The 18,275-nt window shown below is 43.5% G+C and overlaps 1 protein-coding gene across 5 annotated transcripts in view; it reads left to right on the plus strand.

The window, feature by feature from the left end:
- Positions 1-18,275, plus strand: part of LOC123369859 (C4b-binding protein alpha chain-like) — a 35,943-nt gene that overhangs the window by 6,594 nt on the left and 11,074 nt on the right. For 2 of the 5 annotated variants that reach the window (XM_045015891.1, XM_045015892.1), the window contains exons 1-9: positions 1,829-2,009; positions 5,905-6,064; positions 7,280-7,465; positions 7,993-8,092; positions 10,538-10,623; positions 11,795-12,007; positions 13,541-13,723; positions 14,437-14,625; positions 15,141-15,323. In XM_045015891.1, coding sequence (XP_044871826.1) covers positions 5,977-6,064; positions 7,280-7,465; positions 7,993-8,092; positions 10,538-10,623; positions 11,795-12,007; positions 13,541-13,723; positions 14,437-14,625; positions 15,141-15,323 — 1,228 coding nt within the window. In that variant the 5' untranslated portion in view covers positions 1,829-2,009; positions 5,905-5,976. Of the gene's footprint in view, positions 1-1,828; positions 2,010-5,904; positions 6,065-7,279; positions 7,466-7,992; positions 8,093-10,537; positions 10,624-11,794; positions 12,008-13,540; positions 13,724-14,436; positions 14,626-15,140; positions 15,324-18,275 lie in introns of those variants that run through there. The other 3 variants (XM_045015890.1, XM_045015889.1, XM_045015888.1) reach the window with 2 other exon arrangements.

The raw sequence follows: 18,275 nt of genomic DNA on the forward strand, positions 1-18,275 counted from the left end.
TAGCGGTCAGTTTAAGCCCTGCAGTGTAAATGCTGATGGTAGTTGGGTGTTCTGACCCTTTTCCTGAGTAGCAGTGAAAGGAACAAGCAGATACCAGCACAGAATTATAAGTCCCTTCCAGTCCTACACTTCTCAGTAGGTCATCTAGTCCAGTCCCCTGCACTTAAGACAGGACTAAGTAATAACTAGACCATTGCACATGCATATTTTAACATGTTCTCTGGACCAGCAGAAGCAAGGAGCACAACCATGAAGGTGAATCCTTGGCCCCTGTGGTGTAACATTGCATTGTGGATGGGTTAATGTCTGCTGGTTAACCTAGCATTGGCTGAATAAACTGCTTCCTTGCTGGAGACAGGATCCAGGGCTATTGGTTATTCAGTTTTGACAATTCTTATGTTGTCTTAAGATGCCAGGATTGAAGGGGTAAGAAAATGAACTGCCCATTTAAAAACTCAACCATGCCCAAAATGAAACTAGTCTGAGGAGGAAGAAACAGGCACAGAAGCACCAAATGCTGAAGATGTTACTCAGTCAAAACACCCACGGATGTCAGTGAGCGTTTGCCCCAAGTACAGATCAACTAAGAACCAAGTCAGGACTCAGGGATTTGACCCAGAATCAGAGAATCATAGAAATGTGGGGGCTAGAAGACACTTTAGGAGGCCACTTAGTCCATCCCGCCGTGCTGAGGCAGGATTAAGTATACCCGAATCATCCCTGGCAGGGGTGTGCCTAATATATTCTTAAAAACCTCCCATGACAGGGATTCCCCAACCTCAGTTAGTAATCTGTTCCAATAATTGCTTTTCCTAATATCTAACCTAATTTTTCTGTTGCTGTAAACTAAGTCGATTTCTTCTTGTCCTACCCTCAGTGGACAATTGATCATCCTCTTATAGCAACCTTTTATATATTTGAAGACTGGTCTCATGTCGTCCCCCCTCCCCCAAGCCATCTCTTCTCTACTCTAAGCATGTCCTATTTTTTCAACTTCCCTCATAGATTCATGTTTTCTAAACCTCTCATTTTTGTTGATCTCCTCTGGACTCTTTCCAATTTGTTCACTTCTTTTTTGGAGCATGGTGCCCAAAGCAGGATCCAGTGCTCCAGCACTACTCACCAGCCCCGAGTAGAAGAGTGGAACAATTTCCTCCTCTATCTTACATAGCAAACTCCTATTAATACGCCACAGCATCACACAGTTGATTCAGGAGACAAAGTACAGCATTTGACATTGTAGGCAGCATGGCTGGTATTTTCAGAAAGGCCAAAGGGAGGGAGGTGCTCAACACTCACTGAAATTTAGTGAGATTTGGGGGCCCATTTCCCCTGAATGCCTTTGAAAATTCCAGCCTGTATCGTTTTTGAATGAGTTCAGAGACACTTGGAGAAACTATCGAAAAATCTCCATCATAAAATACCATCAGGGTCAGGAGGCATCTACTCATATGATATACACAAACTGTTGTGGGTTTTCCACTGAAACGATCCCTTTCATAAAAGCAAAATAGAAAACCCTTTGTAGTTCAGTAGATATATCCCAGCTGGCGTGACCATCAGTCTGTTTGCTCTTGGAACAATGAACTATTCAACCAAATTCCAGCGAACTCTTTATTCATGTCATTTTCAGTAAAGAGTTGGCAGATTAGCGCAGTAAGTAAACAATTTCGACATCTGCTTGCGGTGAAATGAATTATCTAACATTTGATTGCAGGTTGAATAATTTACTTCCTTGTCATTTTAGAGGAGGAGTTAATCATTTATAGATAAGCTGGTGCACCACCCTTCGCCCCCCCCCCCCCCCGTTGCCCCAGATCGAAACCTTGTCTCAATTTCACCATATCGCAGCACTTCTGTATGTGTAAGCATATTGTGCTAGCTTCTTGTTTAGCATGGTGATTCCTGGGTGCAGGACAGGCTAGACTGGAAAAGTCAAAGATACCATTTCATCCTTCAGTAACCAAATAGACCTGAGCGCACTCTGCCTCCTGCTGACAAACCTACCGGTAAGTTGACTGTGATTGCAGCCAGCTACTTAAGGCACCATTGCTCTGAGAGAAGCCCAGGGGAAATGGGCTGGGGGGAAGCAGGAAATCTAGAACCATTTATTAAACCTCAGTATAATCGATTCTAGCAAGTATGCCCATGTGCACAGAGTTAGTAAACAAAGCCAGCCCTAGCAGAAGAGGGGGAGCTAGCAAAGGAGAACAACAGCAAGAAGTATTAGGTTTAAGGAAACCAGGGGAGAGGGAGACAGAGAAAGTGAGTTTAGGTGATTTTAAATAAGTACTGTACAGGTTGCAAGCTAATACCTTCAACAAGAGTCTCTTGCATTTGTCTGTATGGGGCACATCTTGTAGTCATGGGGTAAGATTTTTTTCAAAGGCTCCCAAGGGACTGAAGCTAATTTTCAAAAGTGACTCGGGCACTTAGGGTCTGATCCTGAATCATTAAAATCAAGAGGGGTTTTGCCGTTGACTTCCAGGGGAGCAGGTTCAAGCCCATAAATGCCTGAGGCACTTTTGAAAATGGGACTCGGGCACTTCTGAAATTTTCACCCCAATCACTATGGACTTGTACAAAACTCCAATTGACTCTACATATTTTTCACACACTTGTACATACATATGGGTATAATATATTGCGCAGCAGTTGTGCTGACTCCAGTGGGAGCTTTACCTGCCCATGAATGGTAGGGTTTGTTCCATTGAGATTTACAAATAGAGCAATTGTTTTCTTTCTGTCAGAGTATTCTAATGGACGTAGAGGACTATATAAATTCTCTGGAAAGTGCAGATCAACTTATGTTCCTGTAGGCATTAATTTGGCTACCTGGCTGGAAAGTGCCAATGTCCTGGCAATAACAAAGGTTTTAAAGAGAGCCTGACAAACTGATAAGCAGTTGGCATGTATTTTGGGGACAAGTTTGTGCTTTGGGCAGTGAATTTGTTACCTTTTATTGTGCGGAAAGCTCAGTTGTTATCTGAGGAGTCAAATAGCTTTATGCAAAGAACAAAAAGGGTCTGAAGAGATACAATAAAACTTCCGAACAGACACAGCAAGTCACATTCTTATAAAACAATTTGCAGTCATTCTTAACTCTGAATCCTTATTTCAGGTATGTTTTACCTTATTTTGTTACTGCAATTATCAGCTACGTGTTGTGCAATGGTTATATGTAGCTAGCTAATTTAATTGTTTAATAGGGGAGTAGAAATTAACAAAAGCCTTTCCATTAATCACCAATAAGAGACCAATGAGATTTAGCTAGTGTTCATGCTCTCGCTCATCTAGTTTGAGTGCTTCATTAGCCCCATTGGGGGGGTGAGAGACTGTGGTGTCGCAGTTTCAGAGTTAAGTGCCTCTTAAGGTTTCAGGCTCCCTGCCATCACCTCTCTCCCGTGGAGACCTGCATCTCTTTCCCTCAAGGCGAGGAGTTTAGGCTTGCTGTCCCTCTGCACCTTGCTGAGATTGCCTGTAATTAACCTTTTCCCAGGGGTTACTACATCTATACCAGCTACCAACCAACCTTCACAAAGCCAAATGCATTTATTCTTAGGGTAAAAGCACTACAGAGTAAACATACAAAAAAAAAGTTCCTATACGTACGCTAAAAGGATCCAGAGGTCCGTCAGTCTTATGAGCCCTTTCATAAGGGTTGAGGACCCCCTTGGACAGAGGGTCCTGTCCATTTGGTGACAAAAGGAGGCCACATGCGTCAGTTTAAACTCAGCCTTTTTATACCAGAATCACTTTGTCTGTGGAAAATCCAGTTTGACCTAGTATATATGAAGCTCTCCGGGGAGGTGTTCTCATCCTGAGTGATTCACCTGCATCACCCTCCCCGCACACACATTTTTGGTTCCTGGAGGAGCTGTAGTAACCTTCCCCCACACCAAAGTAGCAAACAATCCGTGGCCCAGAGTGATACATAACCCATTCATAAAATGAACACTATCTGGTCCCCAAAGATAATTCATGCAGTTGCAATATCTGTCACAATACAAATAGCTTTGACAGTTTGTTCTTTATCTATTCATGACTGTTTCAATGGGTACTGTTGGGGAAACTGAGGCACAGAGCAGTGCTGTTACTTGCCTGTGGTTGTAACAACCGGCCAGCAGCACAGCCAGGAATAGAACCCAAATCTCTTGAGTCCTAGGCTACTGCTAGCTCCTTTAAGCCACCCTCCATTGTTAGAAGTATTAGGACTTGAGAATTAGAGGTCGGTTTGAGCCATGTTAATCACATAACTTACAAGGTGTGTTGAACCCTGAAGTGTGCCAAGACTCAGGCATTTCTATTTACCGTGCTATAAACGTGCCCTGGGAAAGTGAGATGTGAGGCAGGTTTTAGTAGATTGAAAAATTAAATAACTTCCTGTTCATTTGGGATTTTAGTTTTCATTTAAAGAAAAAATATCACTTCAAAAAAAGGCAAAGAAATGTGTCTGATTAAAGCCTGTAGGAGTTATGTGAAACTTGCAGTCATAAGAATGGCCATACTGGGTCAGACCAAAGGTCCATCTAGCCCAGTATCCTGTCTACCGACAGTGGCCAATGCCAGGTGCCCCAGAGGGAGTGAATCTAACAGGTAATGATCAAGTGATCTCTCTCCTGCCATCCATCTCCACCCTCTGACAAAACAGAGGCTAGCGACACCATTCCTTACCCATCCTAGTCTCTTTAATCTCTCCTCATATGGGGCCTGTTCCAAACGCCTAATCATTTTAGTTGCCCTGCTCTGAACCTTTTCTAATGCCAGAATATTTTTTTTGAGATGGGGCAACCACATCTGTACACAGTATTCAAGATGTTGGCATACCATGGATCTATATAAGGGCAATAATATATTCTCCTTCTTATTCTCTATCCCTTTTTTTAATGATTCCTAACATCCTGTTTGCTTTTTTGACTGCCACTGCACACTGCGTGGACGTCTTCAGAGAACTATCCACGATGACTCCAAGATCTCTTTCCTGATTAGTTGTAGCTAAATTAGCCCCCATTGTGTTGTATGCAGGGCCGGCTCCAGACCCCAGCACACCAAGCGCGTGCTTGGGGCGGCATGCCGCGGGAGGGCGGCAGGCGACTCCGGTGGACCTCCCGCAGGCACGCCTGCGGATGCTCCACCGAAGCCGCGGGACCAGCGGACCCTCTGCAGGCGCGTCTGCAGGAGGTCCACCAGAGCCGCGGGACCGGCGACTGCCAGAGCGCCCCCCGCGGCGTGCCACCCTGCTTGGGGCGGCGCAATTCCTAGAGCCGCCCCTGGTTGTATGTATAGTTGGGGTTATTTTTTCCAATGTGCATTACTTTACATTTATCCACATTAAATTTCACTTGCCATTTTGTTGCTCAATTATTTAGTTTTGTGAGATCTTTTTGAAGTTCTTCACAGTCTGCTTTGGTCTTAACTATCTCGAGCAGTTTAGTATCATCTGCAAATTTTGCCACCTCACTGTTTACCCCTTTCTCCAGATCATTTAAAACCCTTGTTATTGCAGGGATGTTTGACTTTACCTCTCAACTTTCCCCACCTTGCTTCTGTTTTTAATAGCCTAGGCTACACCCTCAGCAGGTGTAACTCAAGCTGGCTCCACCAGCTTCGATGGAATGACCCCAACCTACACCTGCTGAGGATGTGGCTCACTGACCTCTGTTGTAAAATGCTTTGAGATCTACTGATGAACAGCGCTATACAGGAGCTAGGTATTGTATTATGTTTATCATTACTTCTATGACCGAGCTCCTAGGAGCCACAGTCAAGGACCAGGACCCTAGGGGCTAGCCGTTGTACAAACACAGGACAAAGAGATGGTTCCTGCCCCAAGGAGCTTACAATGTATGTTCCTCCTAAATGTAAATGAAACACCTTACTCCCCCCATCTCCATATTTTTACAGATCTTTAGCCTGGAAAGAGATGTGCTAACTTCCTTTTTAGGTCTGCAAGAAGAGCACATGACATAAAGGAAGATGGTATCTCTAACCACTGGAAAACAGCGTTCTTACATAGCCACCATTCCACTGTTACTTGCTGCTGCCTTCGTTGTTGCTGTACACAGTGAGTAAACATGAGTATCTGGCAAATCCAGCTGGGTAAAATAAGAGCCAGCCTGAACATCCAGTGAAATCTCAGTGTGAGGAACCTCTTTTTGGAGGTTCATATAACTTTGTTGTTTCCCTCTGATCATTTTTCTTGCTGCCTCTGCGCTTCTGAACAGTCTAAAATTCCACTAGACGATTATCAGCAGTCTTGCAAGAGACGAGAATCTGTCTTCCCAATACCCTTAGGGCTTGATGTTTTTTCCACTCCCGACACCTTGTGCATTCATTTACATAAGTGCAAAGTGGGTGTAAAGTGCTTCCAAATGAGAATTGTAGTGCAATACAATGTGTAAGACACCAGTTAACTGGAGACCCTCCTCAAGTTCTTGAGACGTAAGAGGCTTGGATAAATGTGCATATTTTGGGGTAATGAACAATCTGTGCTTAACATCAGGCTGGTGGCTTGACGTTCAGGATTTCTCAGGGTTGCATCCAAGATCGCAGGACTCTTGAGGCCTCCCTCACCATGGGTGCTTATAACTGGGGGGATGACTGATGGCAAGAGTAGGCCACAAAGTTTTCCTTGCCTTTTAAGGATATAAGCAGGACGACGACGATTTCTTTTTGAGTTGATTCTAGCACTCCCCCCCAGCCCCCCCCCACACCTTTTGGCCATTCCTTTCCTCTTTGTCCATCAGCTGGTGCCAATAGCATAACAAGCACCAGATCTGCGTCACCTCCAATAACTTACCCTCTCCCAGCTGGTTTCAAAGTGTAGAATAAACTGGGTACAAGGATACTAGCTTTGTTTCTACCTTAGCAGCTCCAGTCCAGCTGCTTATCCACCTTCTAGGACCTAGCCTGCAGTGTTTCGTGTCACAGCTGGAGATGCAACAACCATCACAGTCATGATGGGGAAGGACATATTATGTTCTGTCCAGACAAGCTGCAGAGAAAATAATTCTTGCATCCTTATCCTCCCCTTACAGATGGGAAGATTGTTTTCCTGACTTTAAGGAGAACTTAGATTTGTTTGATGCCAACATTTTTTTTTTAAGACAAATCTTTGAGAGAACCAGGTGGAGTAGCAGGGGTCAGTTAGGAGGGAGAGCTCAGGTATTTTGTTTACAACCCTTCTAGTATTCCAAGAAAGGACACTTCAGTAAATGAGGTCTGGACTATAGCACATTTTCCTAGTTACATATTTTTGACACCTCTGTTTTGTAACTAGGTGATTGTGATGAGCCACCGCGTTTTCATTTTGCTGAGCTAAAGGAGGAGTATAGAAATCGGAGTAAGTTTGCTGTTAGTAGCAAAGTGGAGTACAACTGTCGCTCAGGTTATACCAAGGTACAAAAGTCCATTCTTTATTGCACGTCACGTTCTCAATGGTCAGACGCCCTACAGTTTTGCAGGGGTGAGTATTTTGTTTTTTTACTTTTCTTTTTTTAAACTAATTTATTTTCATCAGCCCTTTTTGATTAAAGAGCATAATGAGAGGGACTGCATGCCTGGAGGGAGGGGTTAAGTTCACTGATATGATATGAAGGCTTTCACCACTAAATGACCAGTTCGTATCTGAAACCTGCTGCTCCTTGATCTTGGGCAACTCCAAAGATGTCTACAAAGGTTTCCTTCTGCTCTGAAGCTTTAAAACACACACTAAAATGGATTTTGAACCTTAAATAGTAGACTATTCCAGGCTGGAAGACGTTCTAACTGTCTCAGGTGAAATATTCACATGCACAAAAACATGGTAATGGAACAGAGTTTGATTTAAACAAGCACATACACAAATTCCAAGTTAAGACTGGCTCTATATCCTGAGCTGGCAAAAAGTGAGTAGAGTTTTGATAGAGACAGAATCTTTGGTTCTTTTATGGTTACATTTTACTGAGTCAAGACATGCAAATAAAAACTAATTCCAGTCTTATTTCTTTCTAGCAAGATCATGCCGTCACCCTGGAGAGCCAGAAAATGGCAGACTTGTTATTCTATCAGATCTCACGTTTGGTGCAACAGTAAACTTCATCTGTGAAGAGGGGTGAGTAATGGGCAGCTTGTGCCGATAGATTTATAGGTTATTAATTTCCAAAGGGACCATTATGATTATCTAGTCTGACCTCCTGTATAACACAGCCCAGAACATTTCATCCACTGATGATCAAACCCATATTTGTATTTGAGCTAGAACATATTTTTAGAAAATTCCAATCTTGATTTGAAGCAGCAAAGAGTCCTGTGGCACCTTATAGACTAACAGACGTTTTGCAGCATGAGCTTTCGTGGGTGAATACCCACTTCTTCAGATGCAAAGAATACCCACTTCTTCAGATGTTTGCATCTGAAGAAGTGGGTATTCACCCACGAAAGCTCATGCTGCAAAACGTCTGTTAGTCTATAAGGTGCCACAGGACTCTTTGCTGCTTCTACAGAACCAGACTAACACGGCTACCCCTCTGAATCTTGATTTGGAGATTTCACCACATCCCTAGGTATGTTGCTCGAATAGTTAATTACCTCCACTGTTAAATTCAGGCTACATACAAGGCACAAACTGTTATCTCGTTTCAGCTTCCAGCCGTTGGATCTTTTTATACCTTTTTCTGCTAAATTAAAGAGGCCTCTATTATCAAATCTTCTAGCTGTGTAGGTACTTACAGGCTGTCCATGATCAAGTCACCTCTTAACCTTCTCTTTGAAAAGCTAAATAGATTGAGCTTCCTCCACCCTAATGAGGCAGATTTTCCCAGCCTGAAATCATTCTTGTCGCCTTTTTCTGCACTCTTCCCAATTGAATATCTTTGTTTGAAGTGCGAACACCAGAGTTGGATTCAGTATTTTTGGGGTAGCTGCATGGCTGCTGTATATAAAGGTAATACCACCTCCCGACCCATACTGAACTGTCCCCTGCTTGCGTATCCATGTATTGCATTAGCCCTCTTAGCCACAGCATCTCACTAGGAGCTCATGTTCACTTGTTTATCCACCATGACCCCCAAGTCCTTTTTCAGAATGACTGCTTTCCAGGATAGTCTTCCCATTCTGTGTGACTGGCATTTTTTCCCCCTAGACCTATACCTTTGTATTTAGCTATATTAAAACGCATGGTGTTCAGATGAGCCCAGTTTACCAAGCAATCCAGATAACTCTGTAAAACTAACCTGGCCTTATCATAATTTACCATTGCACCAATCTGTCATCTGCAGACTTCAATAGCAATGGTTTGATACTTTCTTCCAGATAATGGATACAAATATTGAATAGCACTGGGCCAAGAACAGATTCCTGGAGGACCCCAGTAGAAATGACCAGTTTAAGGATACTCCCACTCCTATACTCTCTCTTTTTTTGAGATATATCAGTTAAACCAGTTTTAACCTATTTGATTTTTTTTGGATAGTGCTAGTTTTTTAGCCAGAACAGCATGCAATATTAAATCTAGTGCCTTACCGAAGACTAAATATATTATTATATCAATGAGTTATCGTCATCAACCAAACTTCTAATCTAATGAAAAAAACAATATCAAGTTTATTCCATAAAATTTATTTTCCATGAAACCATGAAAGCTGCCATCCTTTCATTCTTTACTGATCGCATCCCATATCAGCCATTCCATGACTGCCTGGGATCAATGTCAGGCTAACCAGCGAGGGACTCTGGGATGGGGCATACAAACCCCAGGAAAAGGCTAATGAGCTGATGTAGGCTCAGAAGCCTCACCCTGCTACACCTGCTGTAGGTGTCAGATTTGGTGGGAGGAGTTAAAAGTAGAATGCACAGCTCAGCTGGGGGCAGACTGGGAAGGAGAGCAGACCTCCAGCTCTTACTCTGAGAGAGGCCTGGATAAGGCCAGGAATGGCTTGATAGACAGCTGCCTGCCAGGACTTCCCTGAAGGAATGTGGGCGTGACACAGGACTCTGTTTGATTTGTCACCAGTGACCTACCTGCTGGTGCTGAGTAAGTCTGCTGCAGCTGGTGGCCTGCCAGAAGGGGGTGACAGATAAATAAAATACCTTCTGTTTCCTTACACCTGACTAGGGACCTGGCAATAGTTTGTCCTGGGCCCAGACGCAACCCAGTCACCGATTCCCATGATCCTACCTCCTCTTGCGAAGGCCACGATGAATCATGGGAGATGTATCCTCACCTGGGAGACCAACCTATATAGGAGAATGAGGCATCCAAGCTACAGCTCCAATGTGGCACCATGGCAGCATTTTGGGATTAAAATATTTCAGTTTGGGGGCATTCTATTTTTCCATGAAACATGGAAAATTTCTGCAGAAAGCAGATGCTTTAAAAAAACCCAAACACTTAATTGAAAATCCAATTTACTGTTGAAAAATAGTTTTGATGAAAAGTTGTTGACCAACCCTACTAATGATGATGTAAGAGAATCAAAGCCTTATTGATGATGGACTAGGCAAGACATCCAATCTCAGTTTGTATCATATAAATTCCATTCCCCCCTGTTTTATTCAGGTACAGACTAATTGGAAATGCAGAAAGAAAATGTGTGCTTGAAGGATCACAGGTTACATGGGACAGAGATATTCCATACTGTCAAGGTGAGTAGAGACTCTTAATATGGGGAAAGTGTAATCAGGGTTAGACAATGAAAAGCGTACTTTCTCCTGCCGGATGGATTCTGAAATACAACTCCTTTATCATTTCACTGCATACTAAATTCTTGAACACTTCAGTTTTGTTTTCCTCTTGCACCATGTTGTAGAAAACCTTGTTAGCTTCTGAATTTGTCTGTTTGTGGGGTAGAAGTGGGGCCGGCTCCAGGCACCAGCTTAGTAAGCAGGTGCTTGGGACGGCCGCTCCCGAGAGGGGCGGCACGTTCAGGTATTAGGCGGCAATTCGGCGGAGGGTCCCTCACTCCCGCTCAGAGCGAAGGACCTCCCGCTGAATTGCCGCAGATCGCGATCACGGGTTTTGTTGTTGTTGTTGTTTTGGCTGCTTGGGGCGGCAAAACCCCTGGAGCCGGCCCTGGGTAGAAGCACAAAAGACTCAGATTCTTGGCCGACAGAGCTTGGACCAGATCCCCAGCTGGTGTAAATTGAATCAGATCCTTGCTCTTCAGATATAGTATTAACATGCTTATAGCACAATCTCTAAGCACTTTACAGATATCTTTATATTTAGGGATAACTTTGCCTGTCACTCATACGCAGCTATCCCTAGGATGGAAAGTGACCGGTGCGTTTCACAGTAAAGAGCAGTAACTGTTTAGGACAGGGAGTGAAGCATTCTGGACTCCACTGAAACTGCAGGCAGAGTTTAAGGAGGCAGGATTAATTACCAAAATAGCTAACTCCTCCCTTTGGAGGAAGTGCCAGAGAATCCTTAATACGCGTGAATGGGCAAGACCTCGATTTGATTTCTCCTCCCTTCTCCGGCTTTCATGATGCTTCAGTCTGTGCATCCACTCCCACCACATCCCGGCGGCATAACTACATTAGGAAACGTTCCCCATTTTCTAGTCTTAAAAATCTTGTCTCCCACAGAGCCCCAGCTGGTGTAAATGGGTGTAACTCCATTTTAGTCAATAGGTTCGGTCCTCTGCTGGTGAATCAGTGCTCCTCCCTTGATGTCAATGGCGCTACATTGATTTTAAACAATCTATGGTTTTGGTCCATTGTGTTTCAGCCTCTTCTTTTCTCATAAGACTTTGGATATGACATACATTAAATTCTCTCTTGCTTCCTTTCTTTCCTTTTTCCCTCTCTTCAGTGATACCTTGCCTTCCTCCTCCAATAATAAAGCACGGGACACATACTGGGACAACGATGGAGGAATTCAACTATGGGACATCTGTCACTTACCAGTGTGACACTGTAGAAAGGGGACAGGTTCCTTTCTCACTTATTGGAGAGGCCTCCATTCACTGTACATCCAAGGATAACGTAAATGGAGACTGGAACGGGCCTGCCCCGGAATGCAAAGGTGACGGAATCCAATTACTGTAAAACAAGTGGTAATGTGCACGTACACATTAGCCACGTCAGTTGTAACAGTGCCACTGCTTAATAGATTGTCCCCAGGACTCCTAACCTTATTCCCACCCCTCAGCACACGTTCTTAGTAACACCCATTGGAGAATAGAGCCCAGTTTGAGATTTGCAGAGACACTAAGGGGTGCAGGGAATTGCACTTATTGTGTCCAGATTGGCCTCAGTTCCCACACACCCTGCCAAGAATTGCTGCCCGCTTCCTTGGTCTGCCCATGCCCTGTGTTCCAACCCCTCGCTCAGGCAAGGAGCCAGGAAGCTCGAAGAGGCAGTTGGTGTCGGTATGGGAGGAGGGAGTGACATGGAATCCTGGAAAAGCTCCATGTGGGGAGACAGGCTGGCAACATGAGACTGACTACTCACATGGAGGGGAGAGCCGGACAAGGTGGTCTGCTTCTCAGAGGAGAAGCTGGGCCAAGACGAGATGGAGCAGGGCTTGGAGCTGGATGGGGAAGGAGAGGAGAAGGAGAAGGATAGAGAAATGGAGTTTATTCAACATCTGTCTTCACTTCAAGTCCTCAGAAGAAGAATACTGGAGCTGATCGAAATTTTTTGAAAAAAAAAAAGCAAATTGTTTTGTGAAAAACGGTCAACTTTACTGAAAAAATTTTATTTTCATGTTATTGTTTTTAATATCCACCCAACTCGTATAAAATGTTATTGAAGTGGCCATGGAACTTACTGAAAACCCCATTTTATGGGTGTTTTTTTTTAAATTGATCATATGTTTGATGAGACATATGTGGGAAACGCATCTAATTTTTTGCTCACTCTAGAAACTATTCCTGTGGCGGTTTCTGCAGGTAAGCCAGGAGCATATCTGCCTATCTTCTTCACAGGAGACCAGATCTGAGTGTCTGTCAGCTATAAGCACAGCTGGAACTCTGATTGGAAAAATGACGTTATAATGTCCACAAATGATAAGCAATAAAAAAGACGGGGCAGTTCCAACAGCTCCTGCTGCCCAATGAGACCTCTCTTGTCAAAGACTGTAATTATGTGTGTGCATGCTCTCTCCCTCCCTCCCTCCCAACCCCAGATCCCCACAATTGCCTGTGACAGAACTGTCATTGCAGGTAGTCACTAATTCAGCAGGTGTAGTTTGATGCTTTACTTGAGTTAAGAAAAGGCTAGATAAAGACTAAAACTTGCCTACTATGTTCTATCAAAACCGATGCCCCAAGGAATTTGAGAACATGGCATCAGACCCACTGATACTTTTCTGCTTTTCCTTAACACGATGTTTCAAATAAATAAATAGGTGGTTTCTGGGGTGCATTTGGGAGGGGCAGGAGCAGGAGTGTTCAGACATGTCATGAGATCTCTGCAGGGCCATGTGTATGTGCTTTCAAATCTGTTCATATCCTCCTGGTAAATAGATCTGATTCCACTGAAGTATCTTCACTTTCTTTCCCAATTTTTGATTTAACAGTAAACCTCCCAAGCTGACACTGTTTTTCTTATACAGTTGTTCGCTGTGAACAGCCAAAAGTTGACCATGGAAAACAGATGACTGGATATAGTCTTGTATACACCTACAGAGCCTCCGTTCTGTTTGAGTGTGAACACCGCTACACCCTCAAAGGCAGTAACATACTTCATTGCAATGAAAATAGTAGATGGGATCCTCAGTTACCAGTTTGTGAGCGAAGTAAGTGTCATATGGTGACTATCACCTCCTTCAGACTGACCCTGCAGCCCTTGGTCACCCAAGATTCGGGGACAGCCAGTTTGATGTCCCCTTTGTTTTAAGAGAGGAAATAGTGACTGCTGTGTAAACTTGCATGCCACTGTGCTGACACAGCTCCATGATATTTTGGTTAAATGACTTGTATGCTGAAAACAGGGATTCCAGTTTTATTTTATTGCAGGCAGTGTTGCCGAGTGGATAAAGCACTAAAGTGGGACTCAGGAGGCCTGGGCTCTGTCCTTGTTGGGTGACCTTGGGCAAGTCACTTCCTCATTCTGTGGCCCAGTTTCCCCTGTAAAATGAGAATAATGATACTGAGGTTCTTTGTAAAGTGCTTTGAGATCTACTGAAGAAGAGCTATGTATTTATTGTATAAGTTCTTATACTGCATTCATCACCATAATATCTCAGTGCCATCCAGTATTGCACTAAATAATGTAACTATGCACCTGGCATGTGTGTTTTGTTTTGTTTTGTTTTGTTTTTTCCTCTCATCCTCTCCTCGGGAGAGAAGCATGTGCAGTGGAGTTTCTTGTTTTGTGATAGGGTTTTAGGTTTTGGGGTTGTTTTTTTTAATATACATGTCTTTCATGTCACATTCTTGTAGAGAAGAATTATTTCTCTACAAGATTTCCTGGTTATGTATGTCCTTAAACTTTTATTTTGACTCTTAGGTAGCTGTGATGACCCACCTTATATTCATAATACTTTACGAGATCATTCTAACAGCAACTTGTTTCCGGCTGGGACAGTAGTGAAATATAACTGTGTGAGAGGTTATGAGTTAATCCCTGAAATATCCTCTGCGAGTGTTACCTGTCAAAAAGATTTTACATGGTCTGAACATCAAGAATTTTGTCGGAGTAAGCATATTAGTCTTTGGTTTAGCTTTCTTTGTTTTAATTGAGCTACAAAATTAACACAAATTTGGGAAGTTCTACTCAATAGTCGATATGTGGTTCAAAGTATATGTGTGTGTGTGTCCGATCTGTTGCCCCCACCCACAATCTCCATATAACCTTAGGCAGATTATAACCAAGGTAGATTCTACACAAAATTTATTGTAACACAGCAATCAGTGTTGTTTAGAACCCTGCTGAAGACCAAAATATTCTGCCAATTCAGATAGTTACCCAGAAGAAAACTGGAAAGGGTACTCCTCAATCCACGAGGCACGCCCACTAACACTCATGGCAGGAAGAAATGATTTGCTGTGTCTGTCGATGATATAAAACTTCCACCGAAAACCAGCCTCTTCAAAAATGTGAAGGAAATGCTGACTTTCTATAGCTAGCAAAATGTTCACCTGCTCCTTGTAAATGAATCTGCAGAATTGTTTTTGCTCTGATTTAACGATGGTGGTGGTGGTGTTTCACAGAAATTAGATGTTCATCTCCAGACATTACCAATGGAAAAGCAATACCTAGAAAAGAAACCTACATGTATGAGGACAAGATTCGCATTGAATGTAATTCCGGTTATGCCCTCAAAAACAAGAATGGATTGATTAAGTGTGAACATAATCGTGCATGGCATCCTCCATTACCAATTTGCGAACCGGGTATGTATAAATGTTAAAGAACTCTGACATGGTGACCTGCTATCTCTGACCTACTCCCAAACAATGTAATTGCTGCATAATTATATATTTATATTATGGTAGCACACGGAGGCCTCAGCTGGGAAAGAGGGCCTCTCTCTTGGCTTCTGCCCTCACCTCCTCCCTTCTTGCTTCCCCTCTTCTGCCTCTATCACCCTGAACCTCTGTCTTCCACTTCAGTCCTCTCCTGAAACGCCATGAGGATCCTGTGTCTTTCTTAGAACACTGACTCTGGTTTCCTGGCCAAATTCCAGCTCTGCCATTGCACTCTGCCTCCCTCTGTTTCTCCTGCAGTTTCAAAAGGATGTGATGTTTTCTTCACTTAGGCCCTCATTCCACAAAGTCCGCAAGCACATGCTTAACTCTAAGCATGGGCATAGTGTTGATTTCATGGAGCCACTTCCATGCTTAACATTAAGCACTTATTTAAGTGCTTTGCTGTATTAGGACCTCGGAGAAGTAGCTGCATTTCTCTGGTGGATGAAGTAGCTCTGGGTGTAACAGGTTGAACAGTGTGATGGAAATGCAGGGTCATTACAATGACTGACAGGCAGGCCAAATGCTACTGGCACAGAGACATTTCACAAACATTCTTTCTGCTCCCTTTCTCTACCGTTCTTCCATCATGAGGCAAGGACACTCCAAAGGAGTCAATGTATGTTGTTAGCTACACAGAAGGAACAAAGTTGGTGAATGGCACTGCATGAGCTCACTAGTGGGGTGGTGGTGGTGGTGGTGTTGTAAGACTTTGGTTCATTCCAGCTCCCCCCAGTTCATTCCAGTGTACCCCTGGGGGGAGGGATAGCTCAGTGGTTTGAGCATTGGCCTCCTAAACCCAGCGTTGTGAGTTGAGGGGGCCTCTTAGGGATCTGGGGCAAAATTAGTACTTGGTCCTGCTAGTGAAGGCAGGGGGGTGGACTCAATGACCCTTCGAGGTCCCTTCCAGTTCTAGGAGATAGGTATATCTCCTTTTATTTATAGTGGGGTGTCAGCAGATACCCTCTGGTAAAAGAGGAGAAAAGGAACTGGTGATGGTTGGGGTCTGCAGTGGGCAGGCTGAGTTTCCTCTGAAGAAATCTGAAGGGAGAGTAGGTGTAAGAGTGACCATGACAGACCCCAGTTGTGTTAAGTACACACAGCACTCTGTAAACACACAGAAAACAAGATCCCTGTACTTGTAGCTGGACTGGCTTCGTGATCCTCTTACTCTATCCCATTTCAAAAAGTGGTTGGAGGATACCACTACACCTCTACCCCGATATAACGCGACCCGATATAACACAAATTCGGATATAACGCAGTAAAGCAGTGCTCTGGGAGGGCGGAGCTGCGCACTCCGGTGGATCAAAGCAAGTTCAATATAATGCGGTTTCACCTATAATGCTGTAAGATTCTTTGGCTCCCGAGGACAGCGTTATATTGAGGCAGAGGTGTATTTTCCTTCCACCCAAAGAAGGCATGACCCCACACTGCTATTAGCCAGCTCCAATTTCACACACACACTTTTTCTTGGTGTCCATCCATTACTCTTCTTTGAATGACTTTAGTTCTTTAAATTAATCTGATTGACTGAATCTCACGTTATAGGTTCATCTCTACTTTAAGGGGCTGTTGTTACAGTTTGCAAACCAGTTTGTATAAATAGTGAAGAACTCTGATACAGTGACCTCCCATCCCTGATTTTGAAAGGAACATTTAACACTCACATAGTGTAATTGCTGCATACTTATCTATTTATATTATGGTAGCGCACAGAGGACTCAGTCAGGATCCAAGGTCCCATTGTGCTGGGTGTAAAACCTTGGGAGAAGTATTTCTTCCGCTCTACTCCATGCTGATTAGGTCTAAACTGGAGTGTTCTGGGTGCCACTTTTCAGGAAAGACTAATTGGAAAAAGTCCAGAGAAGATCAACAAAAATGAGTAAAGGTCTAGAAAGCATGACTTATGTGGGAAGATTGAAATAATTAGGTTTGTTTTAGTCTGGAGAAGAGAAGACTGATGGGGGGGACATAAGTTTTCAAGTACATAAAAGATTGTTACAAGGAGGAGGGAGAAAAATGTTCTCGTTAACCTCCGGGGATAGGACAAGAAGCAATGGGCTTAAATTGCAGCAAGGGCAGTTTAGGTTAGATGTGACATTAGGGAAAACTTCCTAATTGTCAGGGTGGTTAAGCACCGGAATAAATTGACTAGAGAGGATGTGAAATCTCTACTGGAGATTTTTAAGAGCAGTTTAGACAAACACCTCCGAGGGTTTGTCTAGGTAATACTTAGTCGTGCCATGAGGGCAGGGGACTGGACTAGATGACCTCTCAAGGCCCCTTCCAGTCCTACAATTCTATGATATGTGGGGTACATTCTCTCTCCGACCTAAATGACCGATGTCCTGGCAGTGTGATATCTGTGATGGGCAATTTTATCTTCTCTGTGTCTATTGGCATCCTCAAGTAGTACCAAAAGGTACAAGTAATAAGTGAGTATTGCTTGTGAGCCTTTACTCCCTAATGACAGTAGCAAAATTAAGAACATGGAGATTGGGCACATTGGCTTCTAGTTTTACTTCTGCTAGGCACCTCTATAAAACTTCTCTCTCATGCTGTTGATAGAATTAGGCAAATTCACCCCAGCTCCAGTGGAGAGCTTATCTGGTGAATTTCCTGGTGTTTGTGCTCTCACTTTGATCTTCATGGAATGAAGTATTCCCCTGCTACCGGATTTAGTTTGATTGTAGAATAGAATCCTATAAAGATTCACCACCTCCTTCAATTTGTAAGCTTGCATTAGCTATTTTTTAATCAAATTTTCCAAATTACTGGAGTGTATTCCACAATTCTACCTCCATCGCTTTGGAAGCAGAAATGAATCCACAAGAACAAAGCATGTCCCGGTGCAGACTTGTATGGAACCTTCTC

Source organism: Mauremys mutica, chromosome 4, assembly GCF_020497125.1.
Source record: "Mauremys mutica isolate MM-2020 ecotype Southern chromosome 4, ASM2049712v1, whole genome shotgun sequence".
NCBI lineage: Eukaryota > Metazoa > Chordata > Testudines > Geoemydidae > Mauremys > Mauremys mutica.